The sequence below is a fragment of the Pleuronectes platessa genome, chromosome 5 (genome assembly GCF_947347685.1).
Source record: "Pleuronectes platessa chromosome 5, fPlePla1.1, whole genome shotgun sequence".
Taxonomy (NCBI): domain Eukaryota; kingdom Metazoa; phylum Chordata; class Actinopteri; order Pleuronectiformes; family Pleuronectidae; genus Pleuronectes; species Pleuronectes platessa.
Window position 1 is genome coordinate 28,538,491 of NC_070630.1, and position 24,025 is coordinate 28,562,515.

Below are 24,025 nucleotides of genomic sequence, written 5' to 3' on the forward strand. Positions count from 1 at the left end.
ATTACCTTGCTTGTCTATTACCTTGCTTGTCTGTCGGTTAGCAGAATTACACAGAAGCTAATGCATGGATTACCACCAAACTATTTGGAAAACATGTAGTATGGGTCAGGAGAGAACCCATTACATGTTGGTGAAGTCTGTCTTTAAAATTTGCAATATAAGGCATTCTTCAACATTTTCTTTTATTTCTCATAGAAATTCATCGATGAGAAACTCAGGCATGTTTAAAAGTGTATGTGCAGATCCAAATAAAAAGTCCATATCGCTTGGATTTAAATGTGGTTTCATAAGGAGACGTGGGTGCAACATAAACCTTTATTGGTGCATACATATATTCACATATCACATTAGTAATTGCAATACTTTCTCATGTAAAATGTGATGGAGAAATCGGACGAAGACACTCGCTAAAATGCTGTTGTGACTGACTCAGAGTACGCAGGCCCTCGCCTTCCTCTCCACTTCACTGCAGTACTTTTCAGAGAGCCCTGTCGCCCTGCACATAGAGAAACACATTAGGTTTAGACTGAGGATACATTCAATATAGAGTGAGCTTGTATTCACCTCTGCCAAGGCGGTTATGTTTTCACCCCTATCTGTTTGTGAGTAGGTCTACACAAAAATAGTTTAGCAGATTACCATGAAACTTGGTGGATGGACGGAACATGGATCCAAGGAAGAATTTGTTTAATTTCAGTGTTGATTAACACAAGGGCAGATCCCAGATAATGTATTCTCTCTCGTTAACATTGTGAAATAGGACTTATTTAATTTTTTCATTTGTTAATTTCCTCAAGAAATAATATTGGATTAATGTCTACAATTTAGTGTGGATAAGAGTAAAAATCCAGATAGACTGAATTTAAATGTGGTTTCATGAGGGGACTGTTGGGCCTCAGTGGATATATGGGCTCTACTGAGTGACATTCTAGTTCAATACAGGTCTCCTAGCCTGCTGTAACTTACTTCAGCTCCTTCAGCTTCTTCTCCTTGAACGCGACGATGCGCAGGCGTCTCTGCCGGGCCTCTTCCATCAGCTGGTCGGCCTCCTTGAACACCTCTCTGCGTCTGGCTACAGCCGAGAGCTCACGTTCCCTCACCTGCTGCCGGATGGCCTCCGAGTGACGGAGCGCTTTCTGACGCTGATTCTCCTCCTCCTCCATCTGTTTGGCTCTTGCTTCCGCTTGCACCCTGTGGAGAAAAGGGCAAAAGGTCAGTGTATGTGGAGGAATCACTATCAATAAAATGGTAGTAAAACAGAGCGGTTCACTACACTGATCAATTCAACCTGCTGTATATGGTAAGTGACAGTCGTCCTTTACACAGAAACATCAAGTCGGGACTCTTACTTCAGCACCCTCTCAAATTCGGCCTTCTCCCGACCGGCCTCCTTCGACAGGAAGTGCTCTTTGCAGTGGACCTGCTCCAGACGAGCCGCCTTTAGCAAGGCCTCGTCCTGTGCCTTCTTCACGGCCAGCTCCTTCTCTTTACGCCTCCACTCTCTGTCTTTGATCTGCTGGTTCCTCCGAGCCTGGAGCCCATCCTTACAAACAAAAACAAGAAATTTATTAAATTCCAATGGATCTGTGTAACTGTTATTAGGCTACTTTAATGTGCAATGAGGATAATTGGGCAGTTGCGTGGCTTATTGGATTTTAAAAGTCAGCTTGTTTCTGCACCTGCTCGGCCTTGTAGTCTTTGGCTTTTTCTTGCTTTGCCCTCAGTCTGGCGATCTCCAGCTCCTTCTCCTTCTTGATTCGTCTCTGCTCTGCTTCAAATTCCGCCTCACGCTCCTGCAGAGCTCAAGAATATCAACATAAAAAAAGGGACACTTACGTTCGTGCTAATGACATGTTAAACTGAACTTTCACTGTATTGAGAATTCGTGTGATGGATTTTTCTTCTGTGGAGAGATCCAGAACCTGGTTTTGATCTGACCTGTTTTTTCCGGATGTATGCCATGTCTCTTATATCTGCCAGCTTCTCCTCCTCCTTCCTCTGCTCCTTGGCCTGCATGGTCTCAGCATTGATCCGCATCACCTCCTCCTGCAGATGCTGCTGCTCCTCCCTCTTCCTCACCAGGGCCTGGAGGAAGACGTCCAGTCAGAGGACATACATTCCAGAGCGAGCTGTTTATGTGTGTGTGTGGTTGCACTTCCCTCAGCATGTACATGTATTTTCTCATTTTGTTATTGTGTGTTTGTGGGTTGTGTCTCCGCCTGGTGTCCGTACCTGGAGGTCTTGCAGGTTCATTCTCTCCTGGTTCTCTCGGACGTGCTGCTTCTCCAGTTCTTTCATCTCTTCATGCAAATGCTTGTCCTCCAGACGCTGCTGGATTTGGTCATAGATCTGCTGCATTCCACTTGAATGAAACGCACATGCATGCAAACGTGATAACATCAGCAAACTGGAAGGCCTTTGCTTTTTCTGTTCAACAGTGGCCTACGATCAGAAAGTGGATCTCATGACAAGAATGTTAACAATAATGATGAAATACAATTACATCATTCACATGTAAATAATTCCATTTTTAATGTTGTGTGTATTTCTCTGCGGACCTGATCCTCTGCTGTTTGTTCAGCTCCTCAATCTGCTCCACAGTCTCCAGGGCCCTGCGGCGCTCCACCTCCATCATGACGTCCAGACGCTTCTCCTCCTCTGACATCTCCGCCTGGATCAACTTCTTCTCTTGGATCTGGGCATCACAGATGGCTTGGCACTGAGCGCCCAGAATTTGCTGGCGACACCCCACAGAGGGCAGAGGTTCTGATGTTCATGTTTGTCTGCCAGTCACTGATTCACTTTTGGACACTTCAAATATGTTTATGCTCTACCTTGTTGAGCTCTTTGATCTCCTCCTCCTGCTCCATCCTCAGGATGGTGGCCTGCTCCACCAATCGCTGCGCCCGCTCCTGAGCCTCCAGTTCAAGATCAGTGAGTGCAGGGTTCACTTTACGGGACATGTCTGCCTCAAAGATCTGACGCTTCCTCTCCTCAGCAGCTTTCTGAGTGAGGGATATATTTTTTTTTAGGTTTTATTGTCTTTTTGTTTATCTACAGGATAAAAACAATTGTTTTACTGGATTTGCCATGTTTCCTACTATTTCTTCTTCCCTCTTCCTCTGATAAGCCTCCATCCACTGCTCCTGGGTGAGAACCTGGGATGTGGACATGATCCTCTTAAACTCAGCTGGTGGGAGAATAATGGATTGTCCTGAAGGATCCTTCAGAGAGACCCTAAAAATGTTCAGGTGGTGTTGTTAAATCTCTGCAGTTTGTCTCGATTCCGCTCTGTTGCAATGACCTTTATGTTGTTTATTGTGACGATTTTCAAACCTGCAGTATCTTATTTTTAAATTATACATATATGCTTTAAATGTAGACACAGACACACTAATGGAGTCTCTTTCGGAGTTGTCCAGTGAGTGTGCTTCTACCTGAGGTTCCGAATCAGGTCTTTGGTGATGACTTGAACCGTCTCTCCCCCTTTGATCTTTTGGTTTTGACCCTGGCCCTTGGAGGCTGAGTGTTCACATTTGTCTGGTGATATCTGGACAGAATCAGTCAGCAACATCTCACAAACGCACTCATAGCTTGTGATGTCTCCACACATGAAACTTCACACGATGACAGATTTGAACATTGTGCTGCTCACAGCTATAAACTAAGACTGGAGGTAGAGCCGGTCATCAACTAACCAGAAGGTTGGTAGTTGGAACCCTGGCTCCTGACACACTGTCCCAAGACACTGAACCACACATTGCCCCTGACAGCTGTGCCTGCAGTGTGTGAATGTGGCTTATGATAATGATGACTTTATTTATAAAGCACTTTTCAAAATCTAAGTTACAAAGTATTTTAAAAGGGAAGCAAAATAAAACAGACAATCATGAGCACAGCATAATTAAGGAATCACAAACACAACATTCATATTCACTCTAAAGACATGCAATTATTTTAAATGTATCTTTGTTAATAGAATTCAATAACATGGAATTAAAAATGATAGATAGAAAGGTATATTAAGTGATAAGAAATTTAAAACACACACATACACATAGGTCTCTCTCTCTCTCTCTCTCTCTCTCTCTAATTGACATTACAGTATCATTTGTTGCCAAATCAGAAGAAGAAGCACAGAAAATATACGATGTCAAAAGTATTAGTTGATAATGTAGAGTAATTACTAAAATAGATCATCGAAATAGAATACAAATCATTAAATATACCCCCGCCCCCCCCCTCACCGGTATGGTGTTACCAAACAGGGTCTCGTCCACCTCGGAGGTGGGGGCTCGTGCTCGGTACCTGCGGGATTCACCGCTTCTCCTCGAGCTGGATGTGAGGCTCTGTGGGGATGAATATCCATGTATAACAATCAATAACCATGAATGACAGTCATCCATGGACCGCAGCCTTCAGATTAATGTATGAAAGGTGCTGATAATCCTTATTTTCAACGAGCACTCACCATGGTTCCTCGGATCCGTGCAGCACTTCCTCACAAATGCAGTGTGTTGTCAGTTGCCATGGGACACAGATGTGAGGAGGGGCCATGGTTGTCAGGACTGCCTCACACACGCGCGTGCGCGCACAAATACACGCGCGCACACACACTCTGAACCTTTGAACCTTTAAACCTTTGAACATACACACATAAGCACACACGTAATAACAAAAATGTAAGAACGTTTGGGGGGTAAAGTCTTGACACTTACACAAATGACAACACGTCAAATTGAGATTGATAGTTTCAGCACTGATTTATTATTAATAATAGTATTATTATAACGGAATTATATAGTTTTATATTAATAAATCCTCAAAATAAAACATAATAAAATAGAAATTGTTAGCTCGAGCCCGGTTGAGTCAGAGGAAATCGAGAATGGGCGGGGCCAGTTGATCACGTTACGCGGAAGCAGCACACGCTGTGTGTCCTCCTCGGCAGTGCCGTCATCAGGAGTCGCTCCCATGGCTGTATTATTATTATCATAGTACTTATAAAAAAGCCTTAAAAACAAGGAGACTCACAGATAAGTCGTTAAAACATGCGAGACCTATAATTTATTATAGAGACCTTTTAATTTAAAGTACATGGCAGCTCCACCGTGACAACATGAGGCCGAGTTATTTGGGGGAAAGTCAGAAAAAGAGCAGACGGCTTTTAGCACACAAAGAAGTGAGGAGGTAGCTGCTCTGCTTTCACTGAACGTGGCTAATATAGGAAGCGTCATACTTCATATTTATCAACAGGAAGGTAGGATCTGTTAGATGCAATGTTGATCTTTTTTTGACAATAATCAAATGTTCATTTCCTACACTTTCTGGAAAGTAAATGTGTGTCTCAGGTGTGTTGCGGACCATTACACTTCCCATGCCTCCTCACAGAGAGAGGAGCCTCCCCCTGCTCTGCTGCTGCTGTTGGACTCCTCAGTGAATCAGTAAACTCATCAGAGTGACTCCTCCTTCCATGATATCCTCTGAGGGACAAACAGGAGCAACACAGGACAAGAACTCCAGGGTCAAGTAGAAGAAGCTTTTTTATAATCTGTGCCTGAGACAACACATCATATACACACAGTGTGTGGTTGTGTTACCAGGCCCTGTGTGACCTGCCTGCCTGCAGCACTCAGCTAACAATCCAGATTCAATCATCTTTGGGGAAGAGAAGTTGACCATTAACTTCCTTCCTGCTGATTGCAAACCCTCTTCCACTTGTCCACATCTGTGCAGTGGAGCCGGAGGCAAAGTTCACTGTCACAAGCAGCCGGACTCGTTCAAACCGATCGACTTATATTTTTACTCAGTTTTTGTCAGGACTGTCTGAAATCTACAAGCATGGCTACAGCGAGCTATGGATACTACAGACTAACTATATTTCTGGCCATGTTTGTCGGCTACACACTCTACTACTTCAACAGAAAGACTTTCTCCTTTGTGATGCCGTCTCTGATGCAAGAGATTCAGATGGACAAGGATGACCTGGGTATGAGAGACTAGGTTTTACATTGACTTTGTGCTTGATTGTTACAGTGTTAAGTTCAGTGTTAAAATTATTTTTAAATGAAACCCTATACCTCCTTTTTCAAATTTGAAAATTGGTATTATTTACTCTTCACAACAAAGAAAAAATAAAGAAAAAAATATACCACTACTGAATGACATAATATAATAATGAATTGTCAAAATGAAACCTTTCAAGAAGGGTTAGGGTCAAAGCAAAGAAGGAAAGCAAAACCAGGAAAGTTAAATACGTTATAAAAATGTGTACATCATTTAACAAAGAGGTAGCTTTACATGTCACTTCTCTCTAAGATATTTAGGACTTAAAATCCTGCTCTCTGTCCTCCCTGTGTTCAGGTATGATCACCAGCAGTCAGTCGTTGGCCTACGCTATCAGTAAGTTCATCAGCGGTGTGCTCTCTGACCAGATCAGCGCCCGCTGGCTCTTCTCTATTGGCCTGTTCATGGTGGGAGGTATCAACGTTTTCTTCTCCTGGTCGTCCACTGTTGCTGTCTTCTCTGCCCTGTGGTTTCTTAACGGCCTCGGTCAGGGCCTCGGTTGGCCTCCCTGTGGCCGAGTGCTGCGCAAGGTGAACCGAATGACAGTAAATCATGTAGCACTGTGCTGATACTGAATACAAGATGTTTAGTTTTAGTTCTCCCTGCTTATTGCTATTAAGAAAAAAAAGATTCCATCATGCACCTTGAACAAACACTACAAACTGGGTCCAATTATAATATATTTGAGAAAGAGCTTTTGAATTAAAAAGAAACCACCTTTAAAGGTTCAAATTAGATGTAAAAGCGTAGTTTGTATATCTGTTGCTTGATGAAAATGACCCATCCATACATCATCTATTCACCATCCCATCGATCCATCTATTCACCAACCCATCCATCTGTCCATCCATCCATCATCTATTCACCAACCCATCCATCCATCGAACCATCCATTCCCAAACCAACCAACCCAGTTCATAAAAATAAAACACAATATATGTCAATCATTTATAAAACTTTGTGATAATACAATTCTACTGTACATATTGTTGGGAAATATGTACAGTAGAATTGAAAAGTTCTTCTTTCCCATGTTTGACCTAACTAACACAGACTGTCACATCATGAAACATGAAATGACTTTTCATCCAGTTATTACTGGCTGTCAGATCCCAACCCTGCACTGCATCGATAATTATATCCTCCCTCTGTACATCAGAGCTAAGATAATGATGCTATTTCAGAACTTTAAATATTTCCTCTCGTCTACTGTCAGTGGTTCGAGCCCTCTCAGTTTGGGACGTGGTGGGCCATTCTCTCCTGCAGCATGAATCTGGCTGGCAGCCTAGGACCCATTATTGCCACAGTGCTGGCCCAGACGCACAGCTGGAGGGCGATACTCTCCGTCTCTGGGATGACTTGTGTGGCCTTCTCCTTCATCTGCCTGTTGGTCATCAAGAATGAGCCCAAGGATGTGGGGCTTCCCAATGTCGAGGCGGCAGCCACGAAGAACAGAGGAGGTGAGACTCAGTTTTTACAGAAGGATTGATAATAAATCATTAGTTTCATAACAATAAGAAACAGTGGTCAACACTCTTCTCGGTATACATTGCCCAGGTGTGTGTGTGTGTGTGCGTGTGCGTGTGTGCGCGCGCGTGCGTGCGTGCGTACAGCATGTGACTCTTGTTGTGACTAAAGGTCTGTGACATGGTGGACTCCGTACCCAGTGTGCCTCTCACATGCCACCTGTGTGCGCTGTGTCTCGCTCGTGCACCAAAAAGTGTGAAAGTAGCATGTGTGGTTTAAGATGTTTCATGTGTTGATATGATTAGAAGTAGATAGTTAGATCTCTTCCACCTGCACCAGAGGATGTTACGTTACGCCCATTATGTCGAGTTTAGTGTGAAGTTTCACATACATACAAACTATATTTACTGCTCCTCAGTATAATCCTCTGCCGACCAGTGCAGTTTCAGTCCCTCTAGGTACAGTCACAGTGGTATGTCATCATGACCTTTGACAATTGAAACCTAATCAGAGAACTGGTCAAAACCTGAAGAAATTCCCTGCAGACCGACTTGACATATTAAGTTCAAAAGACCAAAATCCTGATTTGTGAAGCAACTGTAACATTGACCTTTCAAGGTATTCAGGGCATGTTTTTTTTAATTTTTTTTATTTGTTATTTGCCTTTATTTAACCAGGTCGGTCCCGTTGAGATACAATGACCTCTTTTCCAAGGGAAGCCTGGCCAAGACAGCAGCATACAAAAAATGTCAACAGTAACAAGACACACAAAAATCACATAACACAGATCAAATAAGATAAGTTCCCTGTTCCCTTAAGATAAGGCAACAGGACTAAAGCTCCGGATTCCCACCAAAACAAGAACAAGTGCGGTATGAAGCCGCTCCAATTTCTCTCACACGAGTCTTCAAAGTTTCAAGGTTTATGAGCTCCTTTAACTTAAGAGTTTTTTTGCAGTGCATTCCAAGCAGCAGGTGCAGCAAACTTAAAACAGTGCTTACCAAATTCAGTGTTTACTTTGGGCATAACTAATAAATAAAGCTCATTTGAACGTAAGCAGTAATTGCTCTGGGATTTAAAGATGTACTTACATAAGTAGTGGGGGAGCAGACCCAAGATAGCTTTATAAATAAAAATATGCCAATGTATAAGGCGGCGTGCTGCCAGAGATGGCCACTCAACTCGAGCATATAAGATGCAGCGGTGAGTGAGGGCTTTACAACCAGTGACAAACCTTAAGGCACCATGATATACAGTGTCTAGAGAGCGCAGACAGTTAGCTGGGGCATTTATATACAAGAGATCACTGTAAGCAAGTACAGGGAGGAAAGTGATAGCGATCAACTTTTTCTGGTAAAAAAAGAAAAACAAGATTTATGACGGAAGAAGAATCCCAGTTTCACTCTTAATATTTTTACAAGATTTTCTACATGTGGTTTAAAAGAAAATCGATCATCAATTAAAATGCCGAGATACTTGTAACAGTTCACAAGTTCAATTTCATACCCTTGCAATGACAAAATGCTGGGTGGAGACACAGGCACTTTTCTGCCATTGGAAAGTATCAACAGTTTGGTTTTGGCGGCATTCAAGACAAGTCTTAGTTCAATGAGCTGATTTTCCACAAGGTTAAAAGCAATTTGTAAGTTGCCAAGGGCTTCGGCAAGAGTGGTGCCACAACAGTATATAACTGTGTCATCAGCATAAAAATGAAATTTGGCATTTGGGACGTTACTGCCCAATGTATTTACATAAATAACAAACAGAATCGGGCCAAGAACTGAGCCCTGTGGCACACCAGTAGAGACATTTAGCAGTGTGGATGAGCTGCCTTCAAAACAAACACATTGTTTTCTATTAGACAGATAATTATTAAACCAGCCAACAGCCTGCTCAGATAAACCTATATCAAGCAGGCGTTGCTTCAGAATGGAATGATCCACTGTGTCAAAGGCCTTAGAAAGGTCAACAAAGAGAGCTGTGCACACTTTCTTTTGATCCAGCCAGTCTATTATATCATTAGTGAGTTTGAGTGAGGCTGTAGTTGTGCTGTGTTGTTTCCTAAAGCCGGATTGGTATGGGGAGAGAATGTTGTTAGTATGGAGAAAATCTTTCAACTGATTGTTTACTAGACCTTCAAGGACCTTTGACAGGATGGACAACTTGGAGATGGGTCGATAATTATTCAAGCAAGTAGGGTCCCCCCCTTTCAAAAGGGGAAGGACGTAAGCGACTTTCCAAATTTCAGGAATAAAATTTGTGGTGATAGTGAGGTTAAAAAGATATTGGAGCGGTTTGGCAATAAAATCAGCTGCTAACTTTAAGAAGTATGGTTCCAAGTGATCTGGACCTGCAGCTTTACTGATATCAAGAGAGCAAAGAGCTCTATGGACCTCTTCCACTGAAAACAACCTAAAAACAAAGGAAGGTTGACCAGCAGAGATAAGGCCTTGAGACATGTTTCCAACATCTGGGGCAGAAGACGCAATATTAAGGGCAGGCATAGCAATCGTGGAAGAAGACCGAGAGAATAAGGAGCCAGAGGCAGAAAAATGAGTATTAAAACAATTAAGTATAGTTGCCCTGTCAGTTACAGTGGTAGCATCATTAACAATACAGGGTGGGAGTTCGCTATGATTATCAGTGGCTGACATAGATTTGATCACTTTCCAAAAAATTTTAGGGTCATTTAAATTTTTCGTTATTGCAGAGAGATAAAAGCTAGACTTTGCTTTTTTAATAAGAAAGGTAAAACTATTTCTGAGTTGCCTAAATGTAAGTTTATCTGCCTCAGACTGTGTCTTTCTGGCCTTAGCCCAGGCAAGATTTCTATTATGCAGTAGATCGGCTAAATCGGGCGTGAACCAGGGATTATCCCTCCCCTTAACCTTATATCTTCTGAAGGGAGCATGCTTATCAAGCAGGGAAGATAAACCTTCAGAGAAAAATTGTCATGCAGTCTCTACATCATTAATTAATTCAATACGATCCCAGTTAAAATCATATAAATCACGGAAGAACGCCTGTTCAACCAAGGCCCTCATATTACGTTTTATCAAAATACGAGGTTTGGATTTTGGAACTTTGGCATTTCTGACTGCAGCAATCACACAGTGGTCACTAATATCATTTGCAAAAACACCTGACATCGAATACTTGTGCGGTACATTAGTCATCTGGACACTTCAAATTTGGGTGTGTGGGGCTTTCAATGAGCTGCGTAAGATTCAATGAAACACAGGAATCTTTGAAGGCATCAGAGTTAGAATTTAGCCAATCCCAATTTAGATCACCAGTTAATATTATTTCATTATAGGTCAGTTCAGCTAATAGCTGATTCAGAGAAGTTAGCGCTTCAGCAGTAGCTGATGGGGGTCTATAGCAGCCCACAACAGTGATGGAAAACCCATTTGAAATATCAAGTTTTATGGCTAAGAATTCAAACTGTTTACTGATTGATTTGGACTGCAGGACATTTACATTAAATTTTGATTTACAATAAATTGCAACCCCGCCCCCTTTCCTAGGACGGTCAGCCCTAAATACATTATACCCTTTGATGGCGATTGCTTTGTCAGAATAAGATTTACTGAGCCACGTTTCCGACAGAACAATGACATCTGCATCAGTTGATTTTGCCCAGATATGCAGCATATCAATCTTTGATGGCAGACTACGAATATTCAGATGTATTAAACCTAGCCCGTACCTATCCTTAAATTCAGCAGGTGTGTTACAAATAGCAATGCCAGGACCAGGATTTGGCTGGATACCAGAAATCAAGAGTAAAAGTAGCAACAGAAATCTTTTCCTACTAATTTCAGGGTTGCTAGGTGTTTCTGTTTTGGAGTGTAATCTAGCATGCAACATGACAAGAGACTTATCAGACTGTAAAAAGTTTGATTCCAGGACAGAGGTGCAAACAAGACATAACCATTGTGCAAAGACAAAAGGATCCAAATAAGAATGGGTCAGCACTTGTTCACTTCGTTCACTGAGCAAGTTATTGGTTTCAGGGTTTGGAATGATTGGAGGAGAGAGCACAATACCCGATGTGCACTCCCCATGGTAGCAGGTTAACCCAGAATCCGAGAAAATCACAGTAGCGATGAGGACCATGAAAAGAGAACACATAGTACCAGCACAGAGTTCAGTCCCAAAGAGAAAACCAGGGGCAAGAAACGGTGTATCCGAGCAGGATACTGAAGCGAGCCTCAGGCTGCAGAGCAGGGTGGATGAACAGGCATCAGGCTGCAGAGCAGGGTGGATGGAACAGGCCTCAGGCTGCAGAGCAGGGTGGATGGAACAGGCCTCAGGCTGCAGAGCAGGGTGGATGGAACAGGCCTCAGGCTGCAGAGCAGGGTGGATGGAACAGGCCTCAGGCTGCAGAGCAGGGTAGATGGAACAGGCCTCAGGCTGCAGAGCAGGGTAGATGGAACAGGCCTCAGGCTGCAGAGCAGGGTGGATGCAACAGGCCTCAGGCTGCAGAGCAGGGTAGATGGAACAGGCCTCAAAAGCAATGCACAATGGATGAAGCGGATCCCAAGGCAGTGTACAAGAGACCACCTCAAGCCCAACCACAGCAGCAACAGGCAGAAAGTCAATCACACCTCACAGTTCAGTGTTTCCCCTAGAATTTTTTTTAGGCCCGGTGGTAAGAGCTGATAGTGTGATTTGTTATACATTTTTCACGGGATGCTAGAGTATTTGTTGGTTATTTCCATATAAAACACTTGCTTCGCCATCACAAGTTGATAATGATTCAATAAACACGTTATTAACAATAAACTAATTTTATTTACAATACACTAATTTTATTTACAATACACTCATTTTATTTACAATACACTTATTTTATTATGAACACAGTGAGCATGGCTGGTTGCTACACTTGATCTTTCTTGGCTTTTGGAAGAATTGCTCCATGGCCTCTTGATAAGGGAAGTTTCCAACAGGCGGCCCATTGATGGATATTTTCAGGCAGTCCCCCAAGTGCTCTCCCTGCAGCCTGTTCCTGAGGTCAGTTTTCACCTACCAAAAGTGAAGATTTGTTTTTGTCTTTGTTCATTAGATTTTAAAATTTTGACTAAAGGTAGAAATTACTTTGCTAAAATTATTAATGAGTTGTGTTACCCTGTTCATAGTGGAAAAATCTCGCTCACAGTTAACACTGCTGAGCGGAATAGTGAGCCCAATTGCAGCAAGCTTGCTCAGACAGGGGTAGAGCTGACTGAGCTCATCGTACTGTGAGGTCAGCTCCTTCATTACATCCATCTGGTTCTTGTCCTATAGTTTGATAGAGCAGTTGACAAGGAACATTAATATAGGATGAAATTTGATAAGGGACAAAGCTAGCTCTTAAAAAAATCTTTCACCTTCAGAATGCCAGTAGTGAGATGTTCTCTGAATGAAGACCACTCTTCCAGCAGTGTCTGCTCATCCATTGGGTGGAACTTTTTTGCGAGAGTCTTCAGTTGGCTCACAGGCACATCCTGATCCAGCTTCCTGGCTGCTTGTGGGCTCAGCACACTAAATGCCCCAAGGATGTGGAGTTCCTGGAAACGCCCGTTCAACTGCTCCACAAGTTGCAGCAGATATGGCTCCATCACCTAGTTTGTTAAAAAAAAAACTTGTTATCCTATGATAATTGTGGTACAAAATAGTTGTATCTGTCACGTTGCAATTAGCTAATATAAATAAATATAAAAATAAATACCTGAGTGCAAAATCGACCCCAAAATGATTGCTGGTCACTGCTGCCAGAGGACTGCTGCCCTCTCCTCTCTCTCTCCTCTTCAGCCCTGATATTAAACATTCCCAGCCCCCTGGGATCATTCAGGTCGTGGTGGAGTTTGGCCAGGGCTGAGCCAGGAGGTTGGTTGTGACCTGCCTCCTTAATCCTTTGGATTGAGGCAATTGTGACTGGTACCTGAGGGAAAAACAAAGTTACATTTAGTATGCAGTGTGACAACTGCACAACCAAATAGTCATTATAACAAGGACAGTGGATAATCTAACCTGGTCTTTCACAGCGAGGAAATTAACGTCCTCCTTCTGGAAGATCTTTGACAATCTCGCCAGATGAGGAAGCACATCAGCCTGAAGGTGCAATGCAGCTACAAAACGATAAGTGGCACAAAAGGAGTAGAGTCCTTTTGCCACAGGGCACTTATTGTGTTGTACCTCCTCTGCAAGGGCCGTCAGCACTGCAGGGAGATTTCTCTGCAGGTTTGCCACTGCCTGGTGCTGAGAAAGCCAGCGTGTGTCCTTGACCTCCTATACATTATTGCAGGGAAAATACTATGAAATATCTGGTGCAATGAAACAGTTTTCTGTAATCTTTCCTCCTTGTAAAAATTAAGGTTTGTCTTACCTTAACTTTCAGATTAGCGATTCCCAGTGTTGTGGCTGCTGCCTTCAAAACTTCTGTCCTGTTGCTGCTGTTACAAAAATACAGGTGAAGATGCTGCAGGTGGTCCCTGAAAGTCTTCATGTAGGCTGTTTTCTCTGAGGCATCTCTGCAGACCAGAGCCAAACGATGGGCAGCACAGTGCACAGCGACTAGCCATGGCATGGTGTCGCAGAGTTGTTTCACCACTCCATTATGGCGTCCTATTTTTAAAAAGAAAAAATGATTTGAGGGTATAATTGCAAAAAAAACAATATATTTAAGTCCAATAATCTTATACCTGTCATGACTGCTGCACCGTCCGTCCCAAGACCAAATATTTTGTCCTTGGGAATGCCCTTCTGATCAAGGATTTTATGGATGGCAGTCACAATGGTGTCAGCCTTCCCATCAGGAAGGGGAACCAAATCCAAAAACTGGCTAAAAAGAACTCCCTCTTTATCAAGGTATCTAAAATAAAATAGTTTTAAAATTAAATAAATACACATAGCTTGATCTTGCAATATATTTTTCAAACTATGTTAAATTATTGTTACAAGAAAACATTATCTTTTTACCGAACATGTACATCCAGCTGTTTAATCACAGCAACATCAGTGCTCTCATCCAGTTCGATCCCGACAGCCTGGGAGTTTCTAATGTCCTGCAGGATTGGTGCTTCTATAACACCAGCCAGTATTTCCAGCATTTCATCAACCATGCGGTGGGACCTATAGTTGGTGGATTTCCCTATCTTTGAAAATAAAAGAGATATAGAAAAATACAAAAATTAAAATTATATAAGTCTTATTATAATACAGTTGACAGTTTACCAGTTAATATTATACAGTTACCTTCAGTTTGGCAAAGTAGTCACAACCCAGCAGATCAGCTAGCTCAAGCAGAGCTGGATAGTTAGTGTGGTGGGCAATTTCGTGTTTTACCAGCCAGTACAGACACTTGAAAGCACCCACCACAGCCTCATGCTCAATAACGACCACAGGCTCGAAAGCTGCTGTGACAGAGTGACCTGGACAAAGAGCAAAATAAGCCCTTACACATCAGTTTCACATTAATGTGATTAAAGTCTAGTTGTCAAATTCTTTCACTGAAATCAAATCATTAGATTAAATCTTACCTTTAACCAAAGTTGTGTGGGCCTTAAACGCTGCACTGTGATGTTCTGACCTCAAATGGGTGTCCAAGACATCCTTTCTGAACGTCTGAGAGGGGACCTCAATGAACACCCTTTGGGGTGATCCTCTCTTTACAGCCTGCTTATGCTGGCGGCATATGCGACAGAACATTCCTGTAAACGAAAAATATTTCAATTCAGAAAGTCTATTATTATTTTATTTTAATTTTATCGAAAAAAAATAATTCTCCTTCAAAACCTCATTTGAAAATGTTCATGGTAATGGCGGGCTGAACCAATCAGACGTCGCATTTACGCGATCGGTTCGTGGTATAGTTCTTCTGCCGGAGAATAAACAGTGTTTTTCTAAAAACAAAGTTGATTTAATATAAACTAATTTCATGTACAGGAGCATAACGCACCAATACATATTGAGATAGCTGGTGGTGAGCTTGGATGGTTATGATATTATGGCTAATAATCCAATTCTCAATGGGAAAAATGAATAGGGTTTTTACTTCCAGAACCAGACTTTTGAGCCCTTTTAATGAAAGCACAGCAGGAGAGAGCTTTTCTCTGCCTGCTCCTTCAATTAAGAAGGAGCAGCACAGCGCAGCAACGTCAATTTCTCGTCAGATCTTTATATTTACCCTAAGCTCCGCCGCAAACAAGAGGAATTTGGATGCGAGTCCGCAGCCAAGACTGGTGGGAGAGAGTGGTCTTACGCGAATTTAGTGACCAGGAATCCTCGAAGGTCCAATTGCGCACTACTGCAGATGCCATCTCTCTAAGTTAAGAAGTATTTTAACGTTCAGCCTGCAAAAGTACTAGTAGTAGCCTACTCATTTACAGTTATTTCGGACGCGCGCGGACACTACGATACGCGAACACGTCATTAATAAACACCCATGTCCCCTCGCTAAGCAACCGGACACGCTTACCGGACTACTTTTAAGGAGTGATAACAAAGACGTGAATCAGGCAATAAATCCACTTTCCTTGACAGCGGTTAAGTTCGGTGTGCTTAAAAGTACCGACGGAACTCAGTGGACCAATGGCGAACTACTGCGGCTGCTCTAAATTTTACCTCAGATGTGTCCATGTAAACGCGGCTAATGTAAGCTATATATTTCCTTTAAATAAAAAAATAAAAAATGACAACAAATTGTAACTTACCATGTTGAGTCTGGTATAGCCACTGGCTATATTTGGGATTTTTAAGCCAGTCTGGGTCCCAGCCGGATTTTCGGTGTTTGCTGCCCCTATCTCGGTCACCGATGCTATTGCTAGCGCTCGGTTGGTTGCTCTCGCGGACATCTCTCACCTCTGCCCCTCCGACTTGTTCCTCCACACCTGTCACTCGCCCTTCTTCCCCACCTGTACTCTCGTTTGGCACCGTGTTTAGGAAGAACCTTGAAATATCTTTTTGTCCTTCATCCCTTTTAAGTTTTTTTGGTGGTGCCATGCTAATGATTATCTAACTTAATGCTGTCAGATTGACCGTTAGGGGCATCATCTGCGCACGCGCGACACCCGCGCGCAGTATTTTATTTTTTATTTTTTTTTGGCCGGTTGTTGGCCTGGCGGGGGCGCTCGTTGGCCTGGCGGCCCGCCAGGCCTGAACAATGGTAGGGGAAACACTGCAGTTCCAAGAAGCTGAGAACAGGCCACGGCTATGGCTAGCAACTCAATCCACAATCAGAAGGAACAGGCCGAAGCATAAGAGGCAGAGCAGCCTTCCAAAGCAGACAAAAACATGAATAATCCACAGACCTTTGAGAGTTGACCGTTCATCAGCACAAAAATCCTAAAAAATCCTAAAAAATCCCAAATAAAAACAATAAAACAAGACAGACACCTGACACAGACAAAAGACATGCAGCCATCTTGGATTTCAGAATCCTCCGATGTTAAATTCAAAAGAACATAAACCTGTTTTGTAAGGTCATAGTGACCTTGACCTTTGACAACTAGATTCTATCAATTCATCTTTGAGTCCAATTTAATATTTGTAACAAGTTTGAAAAAATTCCCTCTCTGGAATATTGAGACATCACAAGAGCCATGATGATAACTGTTTTCTGTGTGTTTCCTGTTCAGGATCCTCGAGTGATGAGAGCACCCTTTCTGAGTTCCTGCTGTCTCCGTACCTGTGGCTGCTGTCGGTGTCGTACCTGGTGGTGTTCGGGGTGAAGACGGCCTGCACCGACTGGGGCCAGTTGTTCCTCATCCAGGACAAGGGCCAGTCTACACTCATGGGTATGACAGAGGGATAGAGCAGATGCCTTCTCCTCTTTGGTGAGAAGCAGCTCATTATTTCCTGTGAATCACTGTGTTGTTCTTCATAGGAAGCTCATACATGAGTGCCCTGGAAGTCGGAGGTCTGTTTGGAAGTCTCGCCGCAGGTTACCTCTCTGACAAGGCTGTGGCCAAAGTGAGTTTGAACATCTGGATGATGGACTTTTTCACCTTTGCATGTTTATGTTTTATTTTGGCAACTGATGCAGTTATTATAAAAGCCCACTGACAGCTCCAAAGGATTTTTACTGACTTACTAAAATTAAAATCTGCTTCACATATTGAAACAATTTACTTCTACATATTTGCCTAAATGATCTGCTTTGAGCTCTTGAACTGACCATTGAACCATTTAGCAAATAAAATTCCCCACATATACCCCAACCTAATGAAGGAAATAGAATTTTTGCAGGAAATGGATTTGGGTTTTTGAAATGTCAAATACAGACTTAACAGACCTGTCGACATTTCAACAGTGTGTCCTTTTCAGTATGTTTTTCTGTTCCAGTTGCTTTTTACCACATAAACTTACAACAGAAAAATATGTATTACAGGAACAATTGCAAAGAAAGATAATGTGTTATGCACCATAACCTACATGGAGGTAGTGTCTACACAAAGTAAATACTGTTCAACTTCAAGTAGAAGGATGCTCAGAGGTTTACTAATTATTACCATGTTTAAATAAAGTTAAAAAAATCCTGGATCCACAAGTTCATGTCATGCCCCACCAATCCACAAAATACAAAATTGAAAAATATAGTGCAAACTAACACAGGAAATATTCCTGGATGGCCTTGGCCTTTACGTCAATCCAAGTCAATCAATTCTAACAATAACTCTTATCTATCCAGTAAGTTAAATAAAAATACATTAACTGACCAGTCACCTTTTTTTTTGTTCATATGTAATAGATATTTAAGTGATTCTGTGTATATAGCAAAACCCATACATTTATTTAATCTTTATTTTGTACAGCAAGGCAGGAGAATCTATGGCAATCCTCGCCACTTCATCCTGAACTGCATGATGGCAGGAATGTTTGTGTCCATGTACCTGTTCAGAGTCACAGTCGCTGCTGACAGCTCAAAGGTATCTATCACTGAACATACACGCTGTAATGACATATTCTTTAATGCGGCACACCATGTATCAGACTCTCATGTCTCATGTTCAGGTGTGGATACTCTGCTTGGGTGCTGCTTTCGGTTTCTCCTCCTACGGACCAATAGCATTGTTTGGAGTTATAGCCAATGAGAGCGCCCCATCCAACTACTGTGGGACATCACATGCCATTGTCGCCTTGATGGCCAACAGTAAGTTGATTTTCAAGCCAGTTATTCATGCGGAGCCTGTATAAGCTATTGTGAATTGCTTGTTAGCAACACTATCCCTAAATGCTAATAATACAATGACATACCATTTGTTTTCCTTTAATCCTATTTACTCTTACTTCATATATTGCATTATTAGGGTGGCCCTTAAGTGCGAAAACACAACAAATTACAAAACCGAGCAGCATTAACCTAGCCTGACGTTGTCATATGAGTCTGATACCGCTCCATTAGGCTGTGATTATGGGGCGTGTTTCAACCGAACCAGAAGAAAAAAATGCCTCTTCGCTCAATTGGATAGACCTACAACCAATCAGAGCAACGTAGTATTTGCCGTATGTTAAGCGACGCATAGTTGTTGTCAACAGAACTCAAGCGAACTTAAGGCCGGCGCATGCTTCTGCGTTTTCACGGCCCCGCAAGCGCAAGAGCCCTTCCGGGCCCCTTACGTGCTTATGTATCTCTTCTTACGTGCGTCGCCCAATTTTTCTAAAGGCCGAATTATAGTCCTGCGACTGCAACCGCGGAAGGCCACACAGTTGCATCGACAGACTCATTTTGGTTTATACTTCTCTAACGTGCTGCGCGTGTTGCAACGCAATTCACCGCCAGAACCATAGGCGGAGTAACGTTTTTTTTCAAAGACAAAACACACAAAGAAGAGACGTCTTCTTCTTCATTGACTGTTTATTTAGATCGCCACTTGGGCTCCTCATAGCCTATTTCTGGCGGACAAATCGGCCAGTCAGTGACGGGTTATACAAGTGGTCATACTTTCGGATCTCTTCTGCCAAGTGCTCATCTATTTGGTCCATATTCATTCTTCTAAATCTTCCGGGATTTCCGCGTATTGTAGGGCATGAAACCGGAAACTAGCCCCCGGACGGGATGTAGTAAGCAGACCAATCACAAGCCTTGCGGGCTGCGTGAGGCTTGCGTCGCTTTGTCGTATAGTTAGAAAAATTGGCGGACGCACGCAAGCCGCCAGAGGGCACGAAAGGGGCGTGTTGCGTGTGTGCGTGCGTGCAACCCGACTATAATTCGGCCTTGACTATACGGCAAAGCGACGCGAGCCTCACGCAGCCCGCAAGGCTTGTGATTGGTCTGCTTACTACATCTCGTCTGGAGTCTAGTTTCCTGTTTCATGTCCCACAATACCGGCAGAAACAACGGAAGATTTAGAAGAACGAATATGGACCAAATAGAAGAGCGTTTGGCAGAAGAGATCCGATAGTATGATCGCTTGTATAACCCGACACTGACTGGCGGATTTGTCCGCCAGAAAAAGGCTACGAGGAGCCGCAGTGGCTATGTAATTAAACAATCGACGAAGAAGATAGAAGGCGTCTCTAAGGTCGTCTTCGACAAAAAACATTACTCTGCCTAGTGTTCTGGCGGGGAATTGCTTTGTAAGAGGCGCAACGCTTGGGGAAGCTTGGGGAAGCATGAATGGCAAAGAGTCCTGCGACACAGCTGCGTGAAAAGCCGCCGACGCAGTTGCAGAAGCATGCACCGGCCTTTACATCAACACCTATTGTAACAGCCCCCCCCCCCCTTCCCCAAACAAGACGCATAGTTTCTCTACTGATGTCACACGGCTCTTTATTGTTCACTTCATCGTAGCCGTAAATACATCGTAAAACTGGAATGACATTAAGTATACGATATTTTAATCGATAAAACCAAACACAAACATTAAAATACAATAAACAAACAAATCACCACGAGACAAGTCTGATGGGTTAACGTGACATAGCGACTCCCGTTCCGCGCTACTTGAAGCAAAGTAAATGGGACCAGCTTCTTTCCGCTGGCAAAGGGGTGTTAAACTATAGTTGTTCGGTCCGTAAGGTTTTGAGAAATGCCGCACAGCCGGCGTACGGTCGTAGTTCCTGCTCCTATCCTTGTGTCGGGGCTGTACAGCAGGTGTCTTATTGCACTGGTCCGCAAGCGAGGGAACTGGTGCGTCTATTAAAATGGTCCGCTCCTTAAACTGCAGGTATTTATGCGAGGGGAGTCGCTACCGACCGCTGGTAATGTCCACCTCGTCGTGCACGCCGAGTTGCATCGCCGTGATGCCCATTTCGGTCGCCTCTTTCACTTGGTCCTCCATGAGTGCGACCAAAGGAGAAACCACAATGACCACTGGGTTTTCATTGTGTCCCATCTTCTTCGCGACCATCGGGGCCAGCTGATAAATGAAACTTTTTCCAAATCCCGTAGGAAGGACGGCAAAAACATATTTTTGATCTACAAATGCCTTGATCGTGTTTCTCTGTTCCTCTTTCAAAATGAATGCGCTATCGATGTCTTCTAAAACAGACTCAATGGCAGCATCTACACATCTCAGCTCTCCAGCGGCAGGCATGTTTGTTGAAAACGAATTCAACCCAAGCGCTCTTTGGTCACGTGATTGATTACGTTACTGTTGATCATCTGTCCATCATCGTATAAAGCCCACCCTGACAATTTGATTGGTCCAAACAGCTTCTGTTCGGGCATAGTTTCTCCCCAACGGAGCGATGCCAGACCACACTACCCGACCTCAAATGTTGTGGGCGGGGCTAAATTTGTCTGGCATCCAGGCTAGCATTAAGTTATATTGACAAGGCTTGTCACTGATTGGACGGATGCACTGTCCATCTTTTAAATGGTAAATGGTTTTGTATTTATATAGCGCTTTTCTAGTCTTGATGACCAGTCCAAAGCTCTTTACAGTACAGCTTTACATTCACCCATTCACACACACATTCATACAGTTCATCTATTCGCAGCATTTTGTTATTCTATGGGGGGCCATTCAGGGTTAAGCATCTTGCCCAAGGACACGGAGATGGGTCAGAATGTGGATAAAACTGCCGACCTTCAGGTTGGAGGACGACCACTCTAACCCTCAGCCACAGCCTGACTGGAAGGAATTTCTGAAAAAATGTGTTTATTGATTTGCTTTTGTTTTCGTATCTGTCATTTTTTCTTATCTGCAGTTGTTTTATTTGCTATTGTGTTTTACTTGTTATTGGTTGTATTTTGTGATTTATGATTTGTATTTAGGGCCACTGTATCTAAACATCTCACAGTGAGGTCAGTGCAGTAGAATATGCTCTACAGTTTTTCTTTTCTCTCATCTTTGGGAGTGAACAACAGATACATTTTTTTGTTACCCTCAGTTGGTGGCTTCCTGTCCGGACTTCCATTCAGCACAATCGCCAAGCTCCACGGCTGGGAAATGGCCTTCTGGGTAGCAGAGATCGTCTGTGGTGTCACCGCTGTCGGATTCTTCCTGCTGCGCAACATCCGGACCAAGATGGGAAACATGTCCAAGAAGGCTGACTAAAACACCATTACATCTCAACCTCTGCAACCAGAGGAAACTGCCTTATTTAAGCCAACCGTCTTTAAATATTGTTCTTACCTGATTTTTTTTTTATACCTCCGTATTTTTTTCAGCTGTACAACAAAGGTGTAAATGAAGCTCATAAAAGTTGAGGATTTTTTAAGTGTTTTGCAAGTTGCTTATTGACATTTACTGTTTACAATATGTAAACAGTGGAATTTACGTGACTACAGATTATGAATGTCATGTAATGGAATGTGGTAGCGACACGACTATAGAAACGTTTCCTCTCCTGAGGTCACTGTTGCATTACAAAGCCCAGAGGAAAAAACTGAAACCTAGATCAGAAACTTGTATGTTATACAAAATATTATTTTTTTTAACGTAATAATTAATCATGAATGAATTAAGACACAATATTTACACAAAGGCTTAAATAAATTCTACTTTTTCAATCCATTATCTTCTCTCGTTTGTACACAGAAATCCAATATTTATCAATCAATCAATCAATCAAATTTTATTTGTATAGCCCATATTCACAAATTACAATTCGTCTCATAGGGCTTTAACAGGGTATGACATCCTCTGTCCTTAACCCTCAGCAAGAGTAAGGAAAAACTACTAAAAACCGTTTTGACAGGGTAAAAATACGTAGAAACCTCAGAGAGAGCCACATGTGAGAGATCCCTCTCCCAGGACGGACAGAAGTGCAATAGATGCCTGGTGCAGGAAAACATCATCAAGATTAAAGTCTTCAAGATTAAAGATTAAAGTCTCTAGCAGCATTTGATGAGGGTAAACATCCCGAAGGACAACCCCAACATGACATGCCAAGCAGTCCCGCTGCAATCACAGTCCATGGTCAGCAACCATCCAGACCACCATCCACCATCCAGACCAGAACGCCACTCCAGTCCTCAGTCATCGTCCACCGCCACCCACCACGAGCCGCCGCCGCGGTCCTGGTCCAATGCCCGTACCCGATGCCAACGCGACACAGGGTCCGCCACACTGGGTCCACCACCACGACCCCCGGTGCGCGATCAACAAACCGCAATCCATGGTGCGGCCACAGAGGCCCTGGATCTGCGGGTGATAAAGCAAAGGGATTCCGGGGAAGGGGGATAGGGATGGAGAAGAGGAAGGAGAAGCTGGAAAAAGAAGCTCTGTGTGTCATAAAATAGAACAAGTAACGTTCTGCCGCACTAATTAGGTCTAACTATAAGCTTTATCATAAAGGAAGGTTTTGAGCCTACTCTTAAACGAACAGATGGTGTCTACCACTGAAAGTGGTAGTTTATTCCACAGCAGAGGAGCTTGATGGCTAAAAGCTCTGGCTCCTACTCTACTTTTAGAGACTTTAGGGACGACAAGTAAGCCTAAATTCTGGGAGCGGAGTGCTCTAGTGGGTTTATAAGGTACTAACAGCTCTTTAAGGTAAAAAGGCGCTATATTATTAAGGGCCTTGAAGGTGAGGAGGAGAATTTTAAATTCTCTTCTAGATTTAACTGGAAGCCAGTGTAGCGATGCTAATACTGGAGAAATGTGCTCTCTTTTCTTTGTTCTCGTCAGGACACGTGCTGCGGCATTTTGGACAAGCTGTAGAGTCTTTAACGACTTACTGCTGGAGCCTGATAATAATGAATTACAATAGTCCAGTCTCGATGTAACAAAGGCGTGGACTAGTTTTTCTGCATCTTTTTGCTAAAGGACATGTCTGATTTTTGAGATATTACGCAAGTGGAAAAAGGTGGTTCTAGAAATGTGTTTTAAGTGACTATTAAAGGATAAATCAGGATCGAATATCACTCCAAAGTTCCTGACTGTTTCATTGGAAGCAAGGGCAATGTCGTCTAGCGCAGCTATATCATTAGATAATGTATCTCTAAGGTGTTTGGGGCCAAGTATTATAACCTCTGTTTTGTCTGAGTTTAATAAGAGAAAATTGCAGGTCATCCAGGTTTTTATGTCCTTGAGACATGCTCGAAGTTTAGTTAATT

General features: G+C 42.9%; 2 protein-coding genes across 2 annotated transcripts; one reads left to right on the forward strand and one right to left on the reverse strand.

Moving 5' to 3' along the window:
* Positions 1–429: 429 nt before the first annotated feature.
* Positions 430–4,493, reverse strand: cfap45 (cilia and flagella associated protein 45). Its single transcript, XM_053423616.1, has 12 exons — positions 4,472–4,493; positions 4,248–4,349; positions 3,438–3,550; positions 3,102–3,237; positions 2,835–3,005; positions 2,559–2,737; positions 2,233–2,362; positions 1,939–2,085; positions 1,680–1,793; positions 1,350–1,543; positions 967–1,191; positions 430–496 (listed from the first exon to the last, which is right to left on the reverse strand). The coding sequence occupies exons 1-12, from the start codon at positions 4,472–4,474 to the stop codon at positions 430–432; spliced, it is 1,581 nt and encodes a 526-aa protein (XP_053279591.1). The 5' UTR covers positions 4,475–4,493.
* Positions 4,494–4,935: 442 nt separating this feature from the next.
* On the forward strand, positions 4,936–22,477 carry slc37a4a (solute carrier family 37 member 4a). The gene is made up of 9 exons (XM_053423425.1): positions 4,936–5,260; positions 5,392–5,989; positions 6,364–6,596; positions 7,283–7,526; positions 17,157–17,315; positions 17,405–17,490; positions 18,333–18,446; positions 18,532–18,670; positions 21,856–22,477. The coding sequence occupies exons 2-9, from the start codon at positions 5,842–5,844 to the stop codon at positions 22,020–22,022; spliced, it is 1,290 nt and encodes a 429-aa protein (XP_053279400.1). The 5' UTR covers positions 4,936–5,260; positions 5,392–5,841; the 3' UTR covers positions 22,023–22,477.
* The last annotated feature ends 1,548 nt before the right edge of the window (positions 22,478–24,025 follow it).